At 38.6% G+C, this 19,335-nt stretch overlaps 1 protein-coding gene across 1 annotated transcript; it reads right to left on the bottom strand.

The window, feature by feature from the left end:
* Positions 8,787 to 17,667, bottom strand: LOC109236055. Its single transcript, XM_019402285.1, has 7 exons — positions 17,511 to 17,667; positions 16,479 to 17,408; positions 12,917 to 13,047; positions 12,755 to 12,850; positions 10,418 to 10,501; positions 9,034 to 9,211; positions 8,787 to 8,941 (listed from the first exon to the last, which is right to left on the bottom strand). Exons 1-7 carry the CDS (start codon positions 17,665 to 17,667, stop codon positions 8,787 to 8,789), a joined length of 1,731 nt encoding a protein of 576 aa, XP_019257830.1.

Below are 19,335 nucleotides of genomic sequence, written 5' to 3'. Positions count from 1 at the left end.
AATGCTCTCATAGCCTTCTCCCGAAGTACTACTCACCTATTCTCAATAGATTAACGCCTATATTCCTATGAAATCAATCTATTAAGAACGCATTAAGATTACGATATTTGATTAAGCACGGTGACTAGGTATATTCCTATCCTAACCACAAATCCGCTCCCCCTAAGGGTTAAGATCATGCTCTCTTCAATTCTTCTCTAATCTAAACACGGCTTTCCCAAGCATAGCATAGATAGTAAATAGAACCTAACTGCTGGCCAGACAATTAAGCAATTAAACACAGAATTGAAGAAACAACCATATATTGGTGAATTATAATCAAAGTCAAGTTAATATCAAACAACAGTATTCATGGCTAAATCACAACCCCAGAACAATGGGTGTTTAGCCACTATGATGTAAGCAAACAATTGCATAGTTGTTGAATCAATTGAAAATACTAGAAAAAGATGAAGAGAACTGAGAATTCTCCGCTTCCTCACGATCCCGTGTGTATCTTTCCTCCAAAGTGGCATCTCCTCTCAAAGTGGTGTTTTTAGGATGTATTTATATGACCTAGGGTTGATGAGGGGCGGAATTCTTCAATCCAACTTGGGATAGGAGAGTTGGAATCCGGGTCTGCCTTCGTGTCTAGACGCGGAACTAGACGAAATAAACAATTAAAGCAAAAACTAGAAAGCAGTTTATATTCAAGTCCCCGGCAACGGCGCCAAAAACTTGTTGCTCCCAAACGCACACGCAAGTATACGTGGTAGACAAGTAATATAATGATAAGTTGAGTGTCGAACCCACAGAGACTTGTGTAAACTACTCACTAAATCACCAAAATTGTTATTCAATCCAGCTAAAATCAAAGTTCAATAATATGATTATATTATACTACGATTCTAAAAACTAACTAAATTATCAAGTAACGAGTTGATTGTTGTGTATTCAGTAGAGACAAATATTCCAGGGTTATGATCGATTCACCATTCGTATTGTGTTTTAATTAACTCTCCCCTTCATATAATTCACTCATGGTTGCAAATTAATCGATAAATGCTCTCATAGCCTTCTCCCGAAGTACTACTCACCTATTCCCAATAGATTAATGCCTGTATTCCTATGAAATCAATCAATTAAGAACGCATTAAGATTACGATATTTAATTAAGCACGGTGACTAGGTATATTCCTATCCTAACCACAAATCCGCTCCCCCTAAGGGTTAAAATCATGCTCTCTTCAATTATTCTCTAATCTAAACACGGCTTTCCCAAGCATAGCATAGTAAATAGAACCTAACTGCTGGCCAGACAATTAAGCAAAGCAATTAAACACAGAATTGAAGAAACAACCATATATTGGTGAATTATAATCAAGGTCAAGTTAATATCAATCAACAATATTCATGGCTAAATCACAACCCCAGAACAATGGGTGTTTAGCCACTCATGATGTAAGCAAACAATTGCATAATTGTTGACTCAATTGAAAATACTAGAAAAAGATGAAGAAAACTGAGAATTCTCCGCTTCCTCACGATTCCGTGTGTATCTTTCCTCCAAAGTGGCGTCTCCTCTCAAAGTGGTATTTTTAGGATGTATTTATATGACCTAGGGTTGATGAGGGGCTGAATTCTTCAATCCAACTTCGGATGGGAGAGCTGGAATCCGCGTCTGCCTTCGTGTTTAGACGCGTACTTTGACGTGGATCCGCGTTTGCCTACGCGTCTAGACGCGGACTTTGACGCGGATCCAGCTTTTGAGATTCTTCCATTTCGCGAAGCGCTCCGTGCCTTTGCTTCGCTTCGCTGTTTTGTGCCTTAAATTTTCTCCTTTTTCGCGTCCGACTTCGTGCCACGCACGAGAATAGATGAGCTCCCACTCCTTTAATTTCTTCTTTTTGTGTCGAATTGTCATCTTTTGATCATTTATCATCCAAAATCGTTCCTGCACATAAGAAACACATAATGAGTATATTTCACTTCGAAAATCATATAATCTCCCGCGACACACACAAGAATTAATATACAAATATATTCAAAAATATGCACTTTTCATTATTTATCAGTCATGACTTTACATTCTATATAGTTCACATTTGAAAAAACAAGGAGATACAAAATACAGGCTTATATATCCAAGGAAACGAATACGATATACGTACAACATACTTATATCCTTTAATTTAACACCTTCATAATCTGAATACACATATGACCTATCAAAACTATAAACTTGTGGACACACTTGCTTAACAAATAAAGTATAAGCTTCTTATGAAAGGAAGTTTGACGTCATCGACAAACACAAGGAACTCTATATTGTGCTATGGAAACTTGATACTTATAAGAAGACTAGACTGTCAGAACATAATGCGTAACGGCGTAAGGAACTTCAATGATGATAAGAGTGGAGAGACCCTTTGTATGAACATAAAAGACACTTTACAATTACCTTGAGTAACACTCTCTAACCCATTAACAATCACCCGAAAGATATCATATGATTCATCTTAAGTAGCAATCTATCATCCATTACTCTGGAAACCATCACATAATCCAGCTAAAGTATAAGCTACAGTCCAATAAAGATAATCCATAGTCTATCAAGATGATTCATCTATAACCCGTCAATGCTTGAAGGATATCGACATGATTCATGCATCTTAGGTAATACTCATAACCCATCTAAGATGGCTAAAAACTATTGTTACAATTTACCTTACATAACGATCTACACCCCGATAACGATAATATATAACTCTTTTAACAGTACGTTGGAAATTCGATGTATGAAGTGTCGACTCGTATTTACACGACATGGCTCTTATTTGACTCATGAAACCGATAACATGGAATTGACATACTTTCATGATTCTCAAGTTCATGGCTCATAACAATAAACGAAAGTCGTGTCGCGAAAGAAGAATTAGCCTTACGTACCTCAATTTTCAATTTTAAAAAAGTACGATGACTCGACCCTTCCTTTGGAATATTAATCTACCATAAAAGAGTATAACGAAGCTAACATTAGTACTAATCACAAATGTGGACCCCACAAAATAGTAGGCCATATCACAAGATGGAAAACAAGCCCGCACAGCCTCAACACTTGGTGTATCGCCACACCCTTTAATTTTTGTCCCTTAACATGATCACACTGCCCTCTTTATGGGGGCAGCGTAACCCCCCGAATTTTAACATATAAAACAGCCCCCTAAGCAACACAATATGGTAGGAACAACTTGAATGCTAAAACAGCCCCTAAACAGCTCCTAAACAACATGCTACAGCTATACCAACAACATCATCAAAGCAATCAAAGAGCGACAAGCTCCCGCGGCAATAATTCGATGGTGTACTTCACATCCGATCTCCTTTTAACAAAACACAAGCTCATAACGAGCTGCCAGACCCTCTCAATCTCCATACCATCAAAATAACCCAAAAATAACTAAAAAACAGCAAGTAAAATTTGAATTCACGGTTTTCGATCACCGTCCCGTAAGTTCCAACTAAAAACACGTCTAAAATGCTCAAACGAGCTTACAAAGAGAAATAGGGCAGCATCTGTCATGACCCTAAAATCTCACCTTTAAGATCGTGATGGCACCTAATCTCTAAGACTAGGTAAGCCTAACACATGATGAAATTTAGCAAAAATAACCAACTTAACTGTTAAACATTAAACTGATAAATGAAATAGCATAGCTGAAATCGAACAATAGTCTTATAACCCCAAAATCGGTAGTACAAAGTCATAAGCTCTATTGAAATACACTACAAATCTCTGAATGCAACACTGTTCTGGAATTCAAATGACAGTGTTAATGAAAGGCAACAGAAGGTGACCCGAGGCCTGCAAGTGGAATTACAGGTATACCTTGAAGTATCCTCAGCAACTCAAATAGCTATCTAACGTCCGGCACGCTCTGAGGTACCTGAATATGCACAAAAATATGCAGACGCGTAGTATGAGTATACCACAACGGTACCCAGTAAGTATCAACACTAACCTCGGTGGAGTAGTGACGAGGTACAAGTCAAGACACTCACTAGACACAAAACCTGTGCAAAAAGTCTCCTCAGCAACTCAAATAGCTATCTAACGTCCGGCACACTCTGAGGTACCTGAATCTGCACAAAAGTATGCAGACACGTAGTATGAGTATACCACAACGGTACCAGTAAGTATCAACACTAACCTCGGTGGAGTAGAGACAAGGTATAGGTCAAGAAACTCACTAGACACAAAACCTGTGCAAAATATTAATATAAAGCTAACAATAAAAGAATATTAATATAAAGCTAACAATTGAAAGAATATTAATATAAGGCTAACAATGGAAAGAATATTAATAAAAATCTAGCAATGGAAAGTAAAGGCAATAAATGGCAACAAGGAGTAAATATGTAACAAAGCAATAAAATAATCACAACACAGTTAAAATACACGTGAAATCAATTAAGGAAAGCAAATGACAGTCCCAATAATCAAGTCATTCTAACACAAGGTTTACAACAAGAATCACCCCGAGGTACAAAACCTCATAATCACAAATCACAAGTCACAAATCATGAATCTTTCTTATAACGCCGCGTGGACCTTGCATTTATTTTAAAAACTCTTTTTCCCGAAATAGCTTCACGCGCTTTAGCCCCTTATCTTGTCGTGTGTGCTTCAAATGAAGTAATTTCCCTTACTAGCAACACACGCATAAATCTTCATTATCTCGCTGCATGCGCATCAATAACACCACTCTTATGCCGACGCATGCGCATCTCATCACAACACAATAATCATCTCGCACCACACGTGCCAATATGCCACAATATTGCCAAAATAATAATACCACTACCACAATGATATATAGCCCACAGCTCAACAACAATGTGTACAAGATTTCAACAATAACACAATGCATTGGAAGAATAACTCAACAATGAAAGATGTTCTAACAAATTTAATTCAATGCATATAAATAACCTAAGAGTCTAAACTTGTCAATTACCATAAATAAATCCTGTACACACACTCGTCACCTCATGTACACGTCTTTCACATAATTCAAATAATTCAATTAGACCAAATCCTACGGAGTAGTCCCCCCCCCCCCTACAAAGTTTGGCAAGATACTTGCCTCAATTAGGCCAAATCAACACTCAAAATAGCTTTTCCTTTAGAATTCGCCTCCCCACGACTCAAATATAACAAAAAACGACTTGATATCATGAAACAATGCAAGTGTAACGACCCAGTTAGTCGTTTCGAGTATTTGCTTTTCGTTCAGCAGTTTAAAGTCTTGAGCAACATCGTATAATATATTATAACTTGTGTGAATCGTCGGTTTTGGTTTTTAGGTGATTCGAAAGTGACTTGGAAGAATGAATTTCACGATTGAAGCTTTAAGTTGGAAGAGTTGACCAAGTTTGACTTTTAGAATATGAACTCGGTTTGGAGTTTTGATGGTTCCGTTAGGTCCCGATGGTGATTTTGGACTCGTGATGTATGCCCGGATTTGCATTTGGATATTTCTAGAAGGTTTCGATGCTAATTGACGAAAGTTGGAAATTTGAAGGTTTGAAAAGTCATAAGTTTGACCGGAAATTGACTTTAATAAAACCGGGTCTGGGAATTGGAATAACTTCTTTATGTCATTTGGTACTTGTGTAAAATTTTTAGTTCATTCCGAGTTGATTTGATATGTTTCGGCGCGAGTTTTGGAAAATGAAAGTTCAAAAATTCATTAAGTTTGATTTGAGGTATGATTAGTCGTTTTGATATTGTTATGCTTGATTTGAGTCCTTGAGTAGGTCCGTGTTATGTTATGGGACTTGTTAGGATATTTGGACGGGGTCCCGAAGGGCTCGGATGAGTTCTGAACGAGGTTCTGATCATTTTGGATCAAGTTGGTTTGGCTGGAGGTTCTGGTTCTGGTTCTGGTGTGTCCGCATCTGCAGAGAGCTGGTCGCATATGCGAGCCCACAAATGCTGCAATTTGGTCGCAGAGGCGAAGTACGTTGTGTGGGACTATTTGTGCAGAATCGGTATTTTGGGCGCATCTGCGGAATCGTAGATGCGGTGAGTTTGAATACAGAAGCAAAGTGTGGCACAGAAGCGGGAGCTGTTGTCGCACCTGTATGTGCGCAGAAGCGCGGCAATTTCCATAGGTGCATGGGCGAGTTTCAGTGGTTTTTTTGGAGAAGCGAGTTTTTGGTCGCAAAAGTGATGCTGCAGAAGCGGCTAAGTGAGTCGCATATGCTACGATGCCTGTGCAGAAGGTATATATCGAGGGCTTGGCTATTTTATTCACATTTTGAGTTGGGGAGCTCGGATTTGAGCAATTTTAGAGGAAAATTTCATCACAAGGATTGGGGTAAGTGTTCTATACTCGGTTTTGATTATATTTCGTGAAACTATCTTCGTTTTTGGTAATTGGATTATAAATTTTCAAGTGAAATTAGGGGTTTTTTTGTCTAAAATTTCTTAAAGTGAATTTTAAAGTATGAGCACCGATTCAGAGTTGAATTTGAGTGACACTAGTATGGTTGGACTCGTAATTGAATGGATTGTTGGGTTTCGTGAGATTTGTCGGGTTCCGAGGTGCGAGCCCGGATTTGACTTTTTGGTTAACTTTGGGATTTTGATTAAAGATTCGACCTTTATCAACTGGTTTATTTCCTTAGGCATTATTTGATGTATTTGAGTTGCTTTTGGCTAGTTTCGAGCCGTTTGGAGGTCGGTACGCACGAGATGGCATTTTGGAATCATCACTTGGCTTGCTCGATATTGGATTTGGCTTGTTCGAGGTAAGTAACACTTTTAAACTTGGTGCTGAGAGTATGAACCCCTATATATACGTGCTATGTGTTTCGTGTTAAGGTGACGCACATGCTAGGTGACGGGCGTATGGGCATGCAGTGTGTGAATTGTGACTCGGTATTTATGTGGTACTGTGTAGTCACCTAAGCTTATTTGTATCTATGAAATCTCTACGTGCTAGAGTAATTGAGCTGTGCTCCTTGTTAGAAACCATATCTAGGACATATGATTATCCAGTTGGGGCCCACTTAGGTCATTTCTGTTGTTGAGTTATTTACGTACATTGCAATTACATACTCAGTCGTACGCATTCATTTGCATATCATATCTCAGTCTCTGTTACCATTTATTGATACATCACATCATTATTTTGGACTGATTTGCATGACATTGTGAGCCCGAGAGACTAGAGAGATTGATGATTGAGTGAGGCCGAGTTCCTGATTGTGAGGATATTGGTGGGATCAGGCTGCACGCCACAGCAGGTATTATTGATTCATGATGGGATCAGGCTGCACGCCGCAACACGTATTATTGATTCATGCCATGATTGTCTTATTATAGCTCTTGCTGGATCTGCCGCTCCGGAGTCTGCACACCCACAGTGAGCGTAGGTACCTACTGAGTGCGAATGCGAGTGCCGAGTGATTGGGAGGATTGAGTGACTGTGAGGATTGAGTGATTGGGAGGACTGAGTGACTAGGAGGACTGAGTGAATTGATACTCCGAGAGTATGCATATGGTTTTATCATTGTGTTGCATTGTATTTGACATACACACCTGACATGCAGGCATAGGGATGCATTTTCCTCGTGCTGTACAGTATTACGTCATTCATGACTTCTCATACACATTAACATGTAGGCATAGAGATATACCTTCCTCATGCCATCTGATAATGAAACATTTACCAGTTGAAAGTTTTGGGAAAAATCACAATTTTACAAACTTACTCATATTTTGATGATTTCGGTAAAAGATTTGGGTTTTACTGTTATACTTGAAAAGCATGCCTATTTTTCCGGAACTGTGAACGAGCGGAGCATTATATCTTTGAGTTATTACTTGTACCGCTTTAGTTATATTGTTATGAGTTGTTCCTGACTGTTGGTGTTAGACTTTGACCCTTGTCCAAGCTCGCCACTACTTTAACCTAAGGTTAGGTTTGTTACATATTGAGTACATGCATTCAGTTGTACTCATACTACACTTCTGCACCTTGCGTGTAGATGTTGGATGCTAATGTTGCTGCATATGGCGGGAGCTGGATTTGAAGATGTACTTGCGTTCCGGTCATAGCTGCCACTTGATTTTGGTAGCTGTAGAATTTTAATCCATTCATGTATATTTCAAATAGATGATGTATTTTTATCTCATACCAGCATTGTAAATTCTAAATCTTAGAAGCTCATGATTTGTACTACCAGTCCTTGGGGAATGTATAAAGGTTCAGTTATTTTATCATTCATTTGTCTCAATAAATCTCATTAAATTGGATAGTTGTTAATTGACTTATATAACGGGTTGAGTTAGGTGCCATTATGACTAGTTGGATTTTGGGCCGTTACAACAAGAGAAACCAATTTTGATAATTAAAGTTAAGATTTTACTCAATTCCTCAAAGTCAACAAAAGTCAACCTCGAGCCCGCTCGATCAAAACTCGAGTCCAAGGATAGATCTCAACTACCCATAACCCCACGAGTCCATATATGTATTTTATTTCAAATCTGAGTCCAAGTTGACTCTCAAATCTCAAATTTACATTTTGTAAAACATAGTCATAATTTCCCAAAATTCTCTTCAAATTACATGGATTAGAGGTTAAATCTCATAAATAATCATAAATAATCATGTAATATAATTGAAATTGGATCAAAATCACTTACCCAATAGTTGTATATAAAAATCTCCGCTCCAAATCGTCTCCCACAGAGAGTAGGGTTCTATAATGTGATAAATAAAGCCAAGTCCTAAAATTCACCCCTTTTGTTCAGCTGCAGAAGTTGCAAATGCGACCTGGGGTTCACAAATACGAACCCCGCAAATGCGAAGATTGCATCGCAAAAGCGATACCTGCTGAACCATGGGATGTTGCAAATGCGATAAGGACTCTGCATTTGCGAAGTCTGCCCCTTCCGCAAAAGCGATCATATTATCGCAAATGCGAACTTCCCTTGCCCAGGTGCCTTATCGCAAATGCGATCAATAGTTCGAAAAAGCGAACCTGATAGCCTCCTAGCCCACCTCACAAATGCAACTCCTACCTTGCAAACGCGAGGTCCCCAAATGCGAACAGTGTCTCGCATTTGCGAGACCTGCAACAACTGCCCAACACCAGCAACTCTAAGACATAGCCAAATCAATCCGAAACGCGTCCGAAACTCATCCGAGCCCTCGGGGCTCTACACCAAATATCCACACAAGTAAAAATATCTTAAGAACTCGCTCGCGCAATCAAATCACCAAAATAATATCCGAAACTACGAATCGGATACCAAAACACATAGAACATTTTAATGAACTCAAGGGATGCTAGAAACACAGCCAAGCGTCTGATTCCTATCAAACCATCTCGGAATGACACTAAATTTTGAAGACAAGTTCTAAATGACAAAATTGACCTATTTCAAGTCTCGAAACTAAAATCCAAACCCAATAGCCATAAAGTTAGCATAGGAGAGACAAATCAGCACAAACACCACGCGACAGCGGGAAGAAAATCTGAGCTTAGAAACTTAATCCTTTTACCTTAACCTTGGAGGAGAGGGGATGATTTTATGGGCTTTTTGTAGAGAGAAAACCCCCTGAAAACTCTAAGGAGAAAAGTCCACTTAAAATACTTGACTTATGGAGATGAGGAGAAACATCCATGGCTGCCACGAGAGCTTGGAGATCAACATGAATAAGAGGGAGAGAGGAGAACATTGGGGCTGGTCTTGGAGAGAGTTCAATAAGAGAGAGAGAGAGGGGGGAGAGAATGAGAAATGAAGAGATAAAATTAAATTTTATTTGCCTTGTAAGGCCCCTAAGATAGCCCCCTTCTCTTCCTTGTAATTTGATACACAACTTTTAAGTAGGTAAATCACCTACTTGTCACTTATTCACACAAGTGGGTTACTAATTTCCTCTAGACATGTGTGTTGTCCAATCTTAATAAGTAGGACGTGAAACAAGTAAGGCGGGAAGTAAGTAGGTCTAGCAAGCGGGACCTATAAGCAAGTAGGACGTGTAAGCAAGTAGACGAGGCATGTAAGTGAAACACATTGGTGACACACATAGGTGAAACTAGTAGGTTTTCTAACTTTGTCCGATGTCTTATTCGTTTATGAATCTCATTTATATTTACATACACTTTGTTACGACCCAAAATTCACTAGTCGTGATGACACCTAACCCGACCCGCTAGGTAAGCCAACTAATAACTATCCAATTTCAATAATGCTAATAAGTCAAATTAAACAAAATAAATTATCGGGATCTATTACATTTCCCAAGGACTGGTAGTACAAGTCATGAGCTTCTAATAACAGAGTTTACAAAGCTGATATGAAGAAGATGCATCTTCTGTTTGAAAAGTACATAAACATAATTTTATAATCTAAGGCTACCGTGAACAAGAGGTAGCTACAGCAGGAACGCAGGTACACCTTCATCCAGCAACCATCAAACGCAACAACATCGGCATCCGGGATCTGCACGCAATGTGCAGGAAGTGCAGTATGAGTACAACCGACCCCATGTACTCAAAAAGTAACAAACCTAACCTCAGGTTGAAAGTAGTGATGAGCTGGAACACAGGTCGGGTCGAACACCAATAACCAAAAGCAGTTCATACAACGTAGAGCATATGAACAAGGAAATAATCTCAGAGATAAAAATAAGCTTTTACACAGTTTTTCGAATATAGTTCCGCTTTTCAAGGATATCAGTGAAAACCCAAATCTTTTATCGAAATTATTAAAATTTTTTGAGATAGTTTGAAAACTATAATTTTCCTGAAAAATCCTTTCCACAATAAATAAAAATGCTTCATTTCCTTTCCAATTAACAAGTGTGAAATACCACTCTATGCCCACATATCAATGTGTGAGAAAAAGTCATGAATGATGTGATACCGTAAAGCATGAGGAAATGCGTCTCTATGCATGTATACTATATATGCGTGCCAATGCCATGTACCTCAGAGATGAATCATGTACTCACATTCTCAGAGTACTCAACCTCACTGTATCACCCTTTCCACTCATCATACTCAACCACTCGGTACTGTATATGGCCAATACGGCCCAGGGAAATCCATCCCGGAACATATACAACACTAACTAGAAGTCACCCAGTACCGAGGAAAAAGGCAATCCAACCCTATGGAGAAATCCATCTCCAGGTATCAAGTACTTCGGACAAATCCATGTCCAGGAAAATCCATCCCTCAATAATACATGAATGCTCAACCACTCGGTACTGTATATGGCCCATGCGGCCCAGGGAAATCCATCCTGGAACATATACAACACTGACTAGAAGTCACCCAGTACCGAGGAAAAAGGCAATCCAACCTTGTGGAGAAATCCATCTCCAGGTATCAAGTACTTCGGACAAATCCATATCCAGGAAAATCCATCCCTCAATAATATATAATTTCTCAACCACTCGGTACTGTATATTGCCTATGCGACCCAAGGAAATCCATCCCGGAACATACACAACACTGACTATAAGTCACCCAGTACCGAGGAAAAAGGGCAATCCAACTCTGTGGAGAAATCCATCTCCAGATATCAAATACTTCAGACAAATCCATGTCTAGGGAAATCCATCCCTCAATAATATCATCCGCGCTCACTGGGGGTGTGTAGACTCTGGAGGGGCTCCTTCAGCCCAAGCGCTATAACATGACAACCATGGCATAAATCAATAAAATATGTTGCAGCGTGCAGTCCGATCCCATAACTGTCACTCATAATCAGGCTCTCGGCCTCACTCAGTCATCAATCTCTCCAGTCTCACCCACGAGCTCACAATGTCATGAAAACTGACCTGGAATAATGATATGATGTATCAATAAGTAACAATTGAGGCTGGGATATGATATGAATGCATCAATGTGACTGAGTACGAAATATCAATGAAATCAATGAGATGACAGTAAGAAACAACCGCTAGGGTTCCCAACAATATCAGCATAAAGCCTAAACGTGATATCTAGCATGATGTACAACTCAATTACTTTATCACATGGTGAAAAACACAAATATCAACAAAGTGGTCCACTAAACAGTGCCCTGGAAACAACAGAGTCACAACTCACAGGGTGCACGCCCACACTCCCGTCACCTCAACACCAATCATATAACACATAATTCGGGGTTTCATACCCTCAACACTAAGTTTAGAAAAGTTATTTATCTTAAACAAGCCAATTCCGACACCGAGCAAGCCAAGCGACGCTCAAAGAATGCCATCACGTGCGTAGCGACCTCCGAACGGCTCAAAACTAGCCAAAATCAACTCAAATACATCAGATAAAGCCCAAGAAAGCAATTTCAAATGATAAAGATCGAATTCTGCATCAAATCCCAAATCCGGCCAAAAATCACAACCGGGCCACGCCTCGAAACTCGATAAAACTCACAAAATCCGGCAACCCATTCAATTACGTGTCCAACCATACTAGTTGCACTCAAATCCGACTCCAAATCGGTGTTCAAAACTCAAAAATTCGTATTATGAAACTTTAGGCCGAAACCCCCAATTTCCTCTTTAAAATTCATCAACCAAAAACTAAAATCGAAGATAGATTCATGAAATATAACGAAGACCGAGTGTAGAACACTTAACCCAATCCTTGTGATGAAAATTGCTCCAAAATCGCCCAAATCCGCACTTGGAAATGTAAATATGAAGCTAAAATCGCGAACCCTTGTATTTAACATCCTGCCCAGCACTTCCGCATCTGCAGACACATTAGTCGCTTCTGCGGCGTCTTTTCTGCGATATAACCTCTGCTTCTGCGGAATCAACTGAGAACTCGACCCTCGCACCTGCGGACAACATACCCGCTTCTGCGATATCGCAGGTGCGACCCACCATCCGCACCTGCGGATTACCTCACTCCTGCGCTCCATCACTTCGCAGCTACGCATCCGCATATGCGCCCAAATCTCCGCTTCTGCGGTCTTCCTCACCCAGCACAATTTTCGCTCCTGCGACCACTTCGTCGCTTCTGCAACCACCGCACCTGCGCATACCAACTGCAGGTGCAGTAACACCAGAACTAGCAATAGCAACATCGAAGAAAATGATGAGAAATCAATCCGAAACACGTCCTAGTCCCTCGAGACCCTGTCCAAACATACCAACAAGTCCAATAACACAACACGGACCTACTCGAGGCCTCAAAACACGCGTAACAAAATTGAAACGAGGAATCACCCCTCAATTCGAAATCATTAAACTTTGAAACTTCAACTTCCACAATCGATGCCGAAACCTAACAAATCACGTCCGATTGACCTCAAATTTTGCATACAAGTCACATTTGACATTATGGACCTGCTGCAACTTTCGGAATCGGAATCCGACCCCGATATCAAAAAGTCCACTCCCGATCAAACTTTCCAAAATTCCAACTTTCGCCATTTCAAGCCAAATTCCACTACGACCTCCAAATCACAATCCGGACGTGCTCCTAAGTCCAAAATCACCCAACGAAGCTAACGGAACCATCAGAAATCCAATTCGAGGTCAAATTTTAAAAAGTCAAACTTGATCAAACCTTTCAAATTTAAAGCTTATAACTGAGAATCATTCTTCCAAATCAATTTCGAACAACCTGAAAAAATCAAAACCGACGATCCACATAAGTCATAATACATCATACAGAGCTACTCATGCCCTCAAACAATCGAGCGAAGTGCCAATGCTCAAAACGACCAGTCGGATCGTTACCACTTGGACCCTTAGGCAGCTACTATAACCTTATTCCTCCATTTTCAATTAAGTTCGTTGACTTCAACTTAGTCGTGCACACGTCGAGTGATACGAGGTATTACAGTAATATATGGTATTACAATCCAAAATATATTGTCATCGATAACAGTGCTAAAATTTGATACGTCCAAATTACACGTTTCAATGTTTAGAATGACTTAAATACTATAAGACTTACTATGAGTTAAATACTACGAGTGTTACCGTGAACGGTCCCAGAATGCCGTTCCGCATAGCGACCTAAAGATATCATTAGAAAGACTCGGAATAATGTTTAGAATGACTTAAATACTATAAGACTTACTATGAGTTCCTGTACGAAGTTTCAGAGTTTTCTAATGTATTTGGTTGATTTCATTCCGTTCGTCTCTTGTATGAGTTTTTGCATTTGTACATGCTTTTTTGTCTGCCTTACGTATGCGGTACAATCTTTCTGTACAGAAGTCCCTTTTGTAGGGGACGCTGCATTTGTTATATTCTATATTGCAGGTCTAGATGTACATGTTGCCAGACTTTCTCACTGGATAGTGCAGCGAAAGGGTTGTAAGCTCCATTTCTATCCGGGGTTGAGTCAGGTCTAGTGTTCTCTTTGATGTATAGAGATTATGGTTAGGTCGGGGCCCTGTCGTGGCGCTTGTATCAGTTGTCAGTTGTAGGTATTCATAGAGGCTTCATAGACAGTATTGGTTGGTTTACTTGGATGCAGTTCTACATCTGCTTCATTTCTCAGGTAAGTGGGCATGGTGGTATACAGAAGTCTTCACATTTTGGATTTGCCTTTCAAGTTATGGCATGTAATCTGTTACATGTATATAGTAGTTGCATATAGAGCATAGCCCCGCCCCATCCAGACTTGGGGTGTGACAATTACAATACAGATGTTTTCCAATCATAGGCATGCATAGTGAACCTGATATTACGGGGAGAAATTCAAAAATAGCCAAATTTATAAGTGGTCGTTCAAAATTAGCCCAGTTGCAAAAGTAATCGAAATTTAGCCACTTTTCATGTAAAGATAAATCTGAGCGAAAACACTGTTCAAAACCCGAAAAATACGTCAGTATATTATGCTGGAGTTCCAGCATAAGTATACTTGAACTCCAGCATATTATACTGGAGTTCCAGGATAAGTATGCTGGAACTCCAGCATAATATGATGGAGTTCCAGCATAAGTACACTAGGACTCCAGCATAATATACTGGAGTTCCAACAAGTATACCGGTCCAGTATAATATGCTGGAAGTTCATACACAAGTGCTTGAATCTCCAGTATATTATACTGGAACTTTCCGTGTGTTGAAGTTCCAGCATATTATGCTGGAAGTTCATACACAGGTGCATCGAACTCTAGTATATTATGCTGGACCGGTCTTTGTTGCAGCAAAATAGTGGCTATTTTTCATTGACTTGGTAAACGCTGGCTATTTTTGAATGACCAGTCCGAAAACTGGCTAGACCGTGCTATTTTGTCGATATTACAAGTTACAATTCAGCCTATTACTCAACTAATTTTGTTTGCTTTAGGCTTAAATCTGCACATCTTTAAACTTTATCGTTAAAGTTAAAGATTATCTTTTGATATATCCAGTATCTCTATCATATTTGACTGATATGAGAATGGAATAGTATGTTACTATACCCATCCTTAAGAACTTGAGCTGGACCTCAGGGCTGAGAAATTTGAAAGAGAAAAATATATATTCAAGAAGATAAAATTAATGTTTTAAAAGTCATGGGCGTAAGGCGAGGCGTTTTACATACCCCGAGGCACAGGATGTAAGCCCCGTGGGTATTTAATTTTTAATATTTTATAAAATAATATAATTACAGTAAATATTTATAAATAGGTAAAATTGGATAAAAATTGAAGAAAACCATATATATATATATATATACACACACACACACACACACACACATACACTCCATCCCTACATAAACTAGTCAAAACAATCAATTATGCGCTACTTGCAAGCACAAGTAACTTGAGTCGAAAAGAACAAAGTTTTCTACATGGAGGAACAAAAAAGATTACTAAACTGCAATTTGAACTTTGAACTTGCTACTATGAAGGAGGATGAAATTCTCTTTGTATTTGTACAAAAAAAAATATTCGTTGCTTTTGGGAGATATTAGCATACTAGCGGACAAGATAAAGAATTGGGAAAGACCATATTTAGGGCTTCAATCAATAAAAAAGGTCTTGACTTTTAAATTTAATACATGTCAATTCCTTTTTAAATCTTCTGAATAATTACAAGCTTATTTTTGAGAATTTGGGTATTATATGAAGGACTTATTCAACAAATTTTATTTTAATTTGAAAAAGTCTTTGGGGCTTACGCAGTGGCGGATCTAGGATTTTAAGGTTGTGGGTGCTCACTTCCTTTAACATAAAGGTGTTATCAATCGCATAGTATAAGTGCACAATTATTCGAATGCAAGAGTAAAAGATTTAATGTGAAAACTACTAATAATATTATCATTACCAACAAATACTTTTAGTCATGAACTACTAATAGTATTATCATTACCAAAAGGACTTCTAGTCACAATTCACAACTGTGATCGACGACTTTTCATATGTTGAAAACGATGAATAATGGCATCGTTGTTCACAGTTGAGAATATTTTACGCTCTACATAGCAAACTAAATAACTATTTAAAAATTCATCACCTATGGTATTACGAAGCTCATTTTTTATGTAGTTCATGGATGAGAAAGCACGTTCCACAGAAGCGGTAGCAACAGGAAGAATGAGAGTCAACTTGATAAGTAAATACACCAGTGGCCAAGTTTGATGCAGGTCTGACTTAACCAACACTTTAGAAAGGTCACTAATTCCCTTCATGTTGAAGAACCTCTTGTCATGACAACGAGCATAAACTATAAAACTATCAAGCTGGAAACTAAGATCCCGGAGCTTGTTGCTATCAAACTCATTCGGATAATATTCAGCCAACTTCATTATCCTGTTCTTATCAAAATTACCAAATGAATTAAGTGGATTTAAACTAGCCATACCGAGAAGTAAGTCGGTACTCACGGCATCAAAACGACTTCTAAGCTCTTGAAGATGCAAATCAATAACACCATTAAATATCTCAACGTGCAAGTGATGAGAGTATGTAACATCAAGAGATCTACGCTTTGACTTCCCAGGAAAATAGAGAGCATCCATCTTCGGGATCATTATCTCATGTTTATCACAGAATGAAGAGACATTATCCATTAATGATTGAAATTCACTATTCCTCATCCTTTGTAATCTTTGCTTTGTATGAGTGAGGAGTCTCATAGCATTGACAATATCTTGATCCATCCTTTGTAATGAGGAGCTCAAATCATTTGTCATCATTAGAACTTTCCACATCAAGTGCAACATAAAAACAAATTCAAATTCCTTAATCTTAGTCATAAGACTTTCAGCAACAAGTCTATCAGCATAATTTGGACCCTCACGAGCAACAAATTCAAGAACATGAATAATTGATGAAAATAGGACAATGAGGTTATCTAACGTTCTATAATGAGAACCCCAACGAGTATCACCTGGTCGTTGAAGCCCACGTTCTTGATTTAGTCCTCGTCCAGTATGCACTTCACCTGATATGAGCAACTCCTCTAATTTTTCAGCTTGATGTTGTCAAAGCAAATCTCTGCGCTTAAAAGATGATCCAACAATATTTAACACATTAGTAACTATACAGAAAAAGTCATCTACATCTGAATGCTTCTTTGCAAGAGCCACAAGTGTTAACTGCAATTGGTGAGCAAAACAATGAATGCAATACGCCGATGGAGTTTCATTCAGAATCAAAGTTTTAAGACCACGTAGCTCTCCTTGCATGTTACTAAAGTACATTTTTCGTACTGACGCCCTATTTCATGGGGCATGCGTTTTATGCCTGCGGGTGCAGGTAGGCAAGCTGACGGTCTCCCTTCTTAGGATCCTTGATCAGTGAAAGTTGGCGTGCTCCACTTGGTCCAGAGCTGCTTTTGATTTTGGTACGATATATATATATATACATATATCAATCTTCTGTATGACGTGGCTCAGTCCCGTCTTGTACAGTTATATTTCCATTAGAGGTTCTCTAGACAGTAGATTTGAGGGCAATAGTATTTCCCAATAGAAATTAATTAAATTATGTGTAGTAAATTTCCAGATGAAATTAAGGGTCAACATTCAAAAATGGTTGGAGTAAGAGTATATCAAAAGATGCTGCATATTGTTTGTGTTGTATTTATTTAAAATGAACATGAAATTCATGGAAATATAGGGGATGCATTTACAAAAAAAATGGCTTTAAAGTTGGAACAAGGCTATAGAAAGATTTAAAGCTCATGTTGGAGAGGTAGATAGCATCCACAACAAAGTGTTTTCAATAGGATGATTGATTTAATGAATCAATCAACAATCAATTCGCACTTCTTTTGAAAAGCAATCCGAGAAAGAAAAAAGTGAGTCTCGACGTCGCTTGAGTGCTTCAATCGATGTGGCTAGGTTTCTTTTGAGACTAGGATTGCCATTTCGTGGGCAACGATGAGGTCAATCTTCTACAAAATTAGAGGTATCTTCTTTGAACTCTTGCAATGGTATGGAGATATTGCTCCGGATATTGGAAGTATTATATTTAGAAAATGCTCCAAAAATGAAATGATGTGTTCCCCAATGATTCAGAAAGATATTGTTGATGCTTGTGCCAAAGAAACAAATCAAGCTATCATTGAAGACTTGGATGGGGATTTTTTCGAGATACTAGTTGATGAATCGAAGGATATATCACACAAGGAGCACACTTGTTTTTGAGATATGTTAACAAATAAGGCGAAGTAATTGAGAGATTAATTGGTACTGTTCATGTCAATGATAAACATGCTCAATCATTGAAGAGGAAATTAACTCGTTTCTTTCGTATCACTCATATTAAGTCCATCTCAAATACGTGGGCAAGGTTATGATGGAGCTAGTAACATGCAAGGAGAGCTACGTGGTCTTTAAAATTTTTGATTCTGAATGAAACTCCATCTGGCGTATTGCATTCATTGTTTTGCTCACCAATTGCAGTTAACACTTGTGGCTCTTGCAAAGAAGCATTCAGATGTAGATGACTTTTTTTGTATAATTACTAATGTGTTAAATATTGTTGGATCATTTTTAAGCGTAGAGATTTGCTTTGACAGAACATCAAAGCTGAAAATTAGAGGAGTTGCTCACATCAGGTGAAGTGCATACTGAACGAGGACTAAATCAAGAACGTGGGCTTCAACGACCAGGTGATACTCGTTGGGGTTCTCATTATAGAACGTTAGATAACCTCATTGTCCTATTTTCATCAATTATTCATGTTCTTGAATTTGTTGCTCGTGAGGGTCAAATTATGCTGATAGACTTGTTGCTGAAAGTCTTATGACTAAGATTAAGGAATTTGAATTTGTTTTTATGTTTGCACTTGACGTGGAAAGTTCTAATGATGACAAATGATTTTGAGCTCCTCATTACAAAGGATGGATCAAGATATTGTCAATG

The sequence above is a fragment of the Nicotiana attenuata genome, chromosome 12 (genome assembly GCF_001879085.1).
Source record: "Nicotiana attenuata strain UT chromosome 12, NIATTr2, whole genome shotgun sequence".
In the NCBI taxonomy this organism is placed as follows: domain Eukaryota; kingdom Viridiplantae; phylum Streptophyta; class Magnoliopsida; order Solanales; family Solanaceae; genus Nicotiana; species Nicotiana attenuata.
The sequence above is the reverse complement of the archived record's forward strand: the minus strand, read 5'-3'. Positions and strand labels throughout refer to the sequence as shown.

Bases quoted from the DNA above. Each gene is read 5' to 3' on its own strand.
- LOC109236055 (XM_019402285.1), bottom strand. From the start codon at position 17,667: ATGTACTTTAGTAACATGCAAGGAGAGCTACGTGGTCTTAAAACTTTG. The intron at 13,048-16,478 runs GTGATGAATTTT...TGGTATGCGCAG, and splicing joins TGAGCTTCGTAATACCATAG to GTGCGGTGGTTGCAGAAGCG. The intron at 10,502-12,754 runs GTGCTGGGCAGG...CATTGCGTGCAG, and splicing joins ATGTGTCTGCAGATGCGGAA to ATCCCGGATGCCGATGTTGT.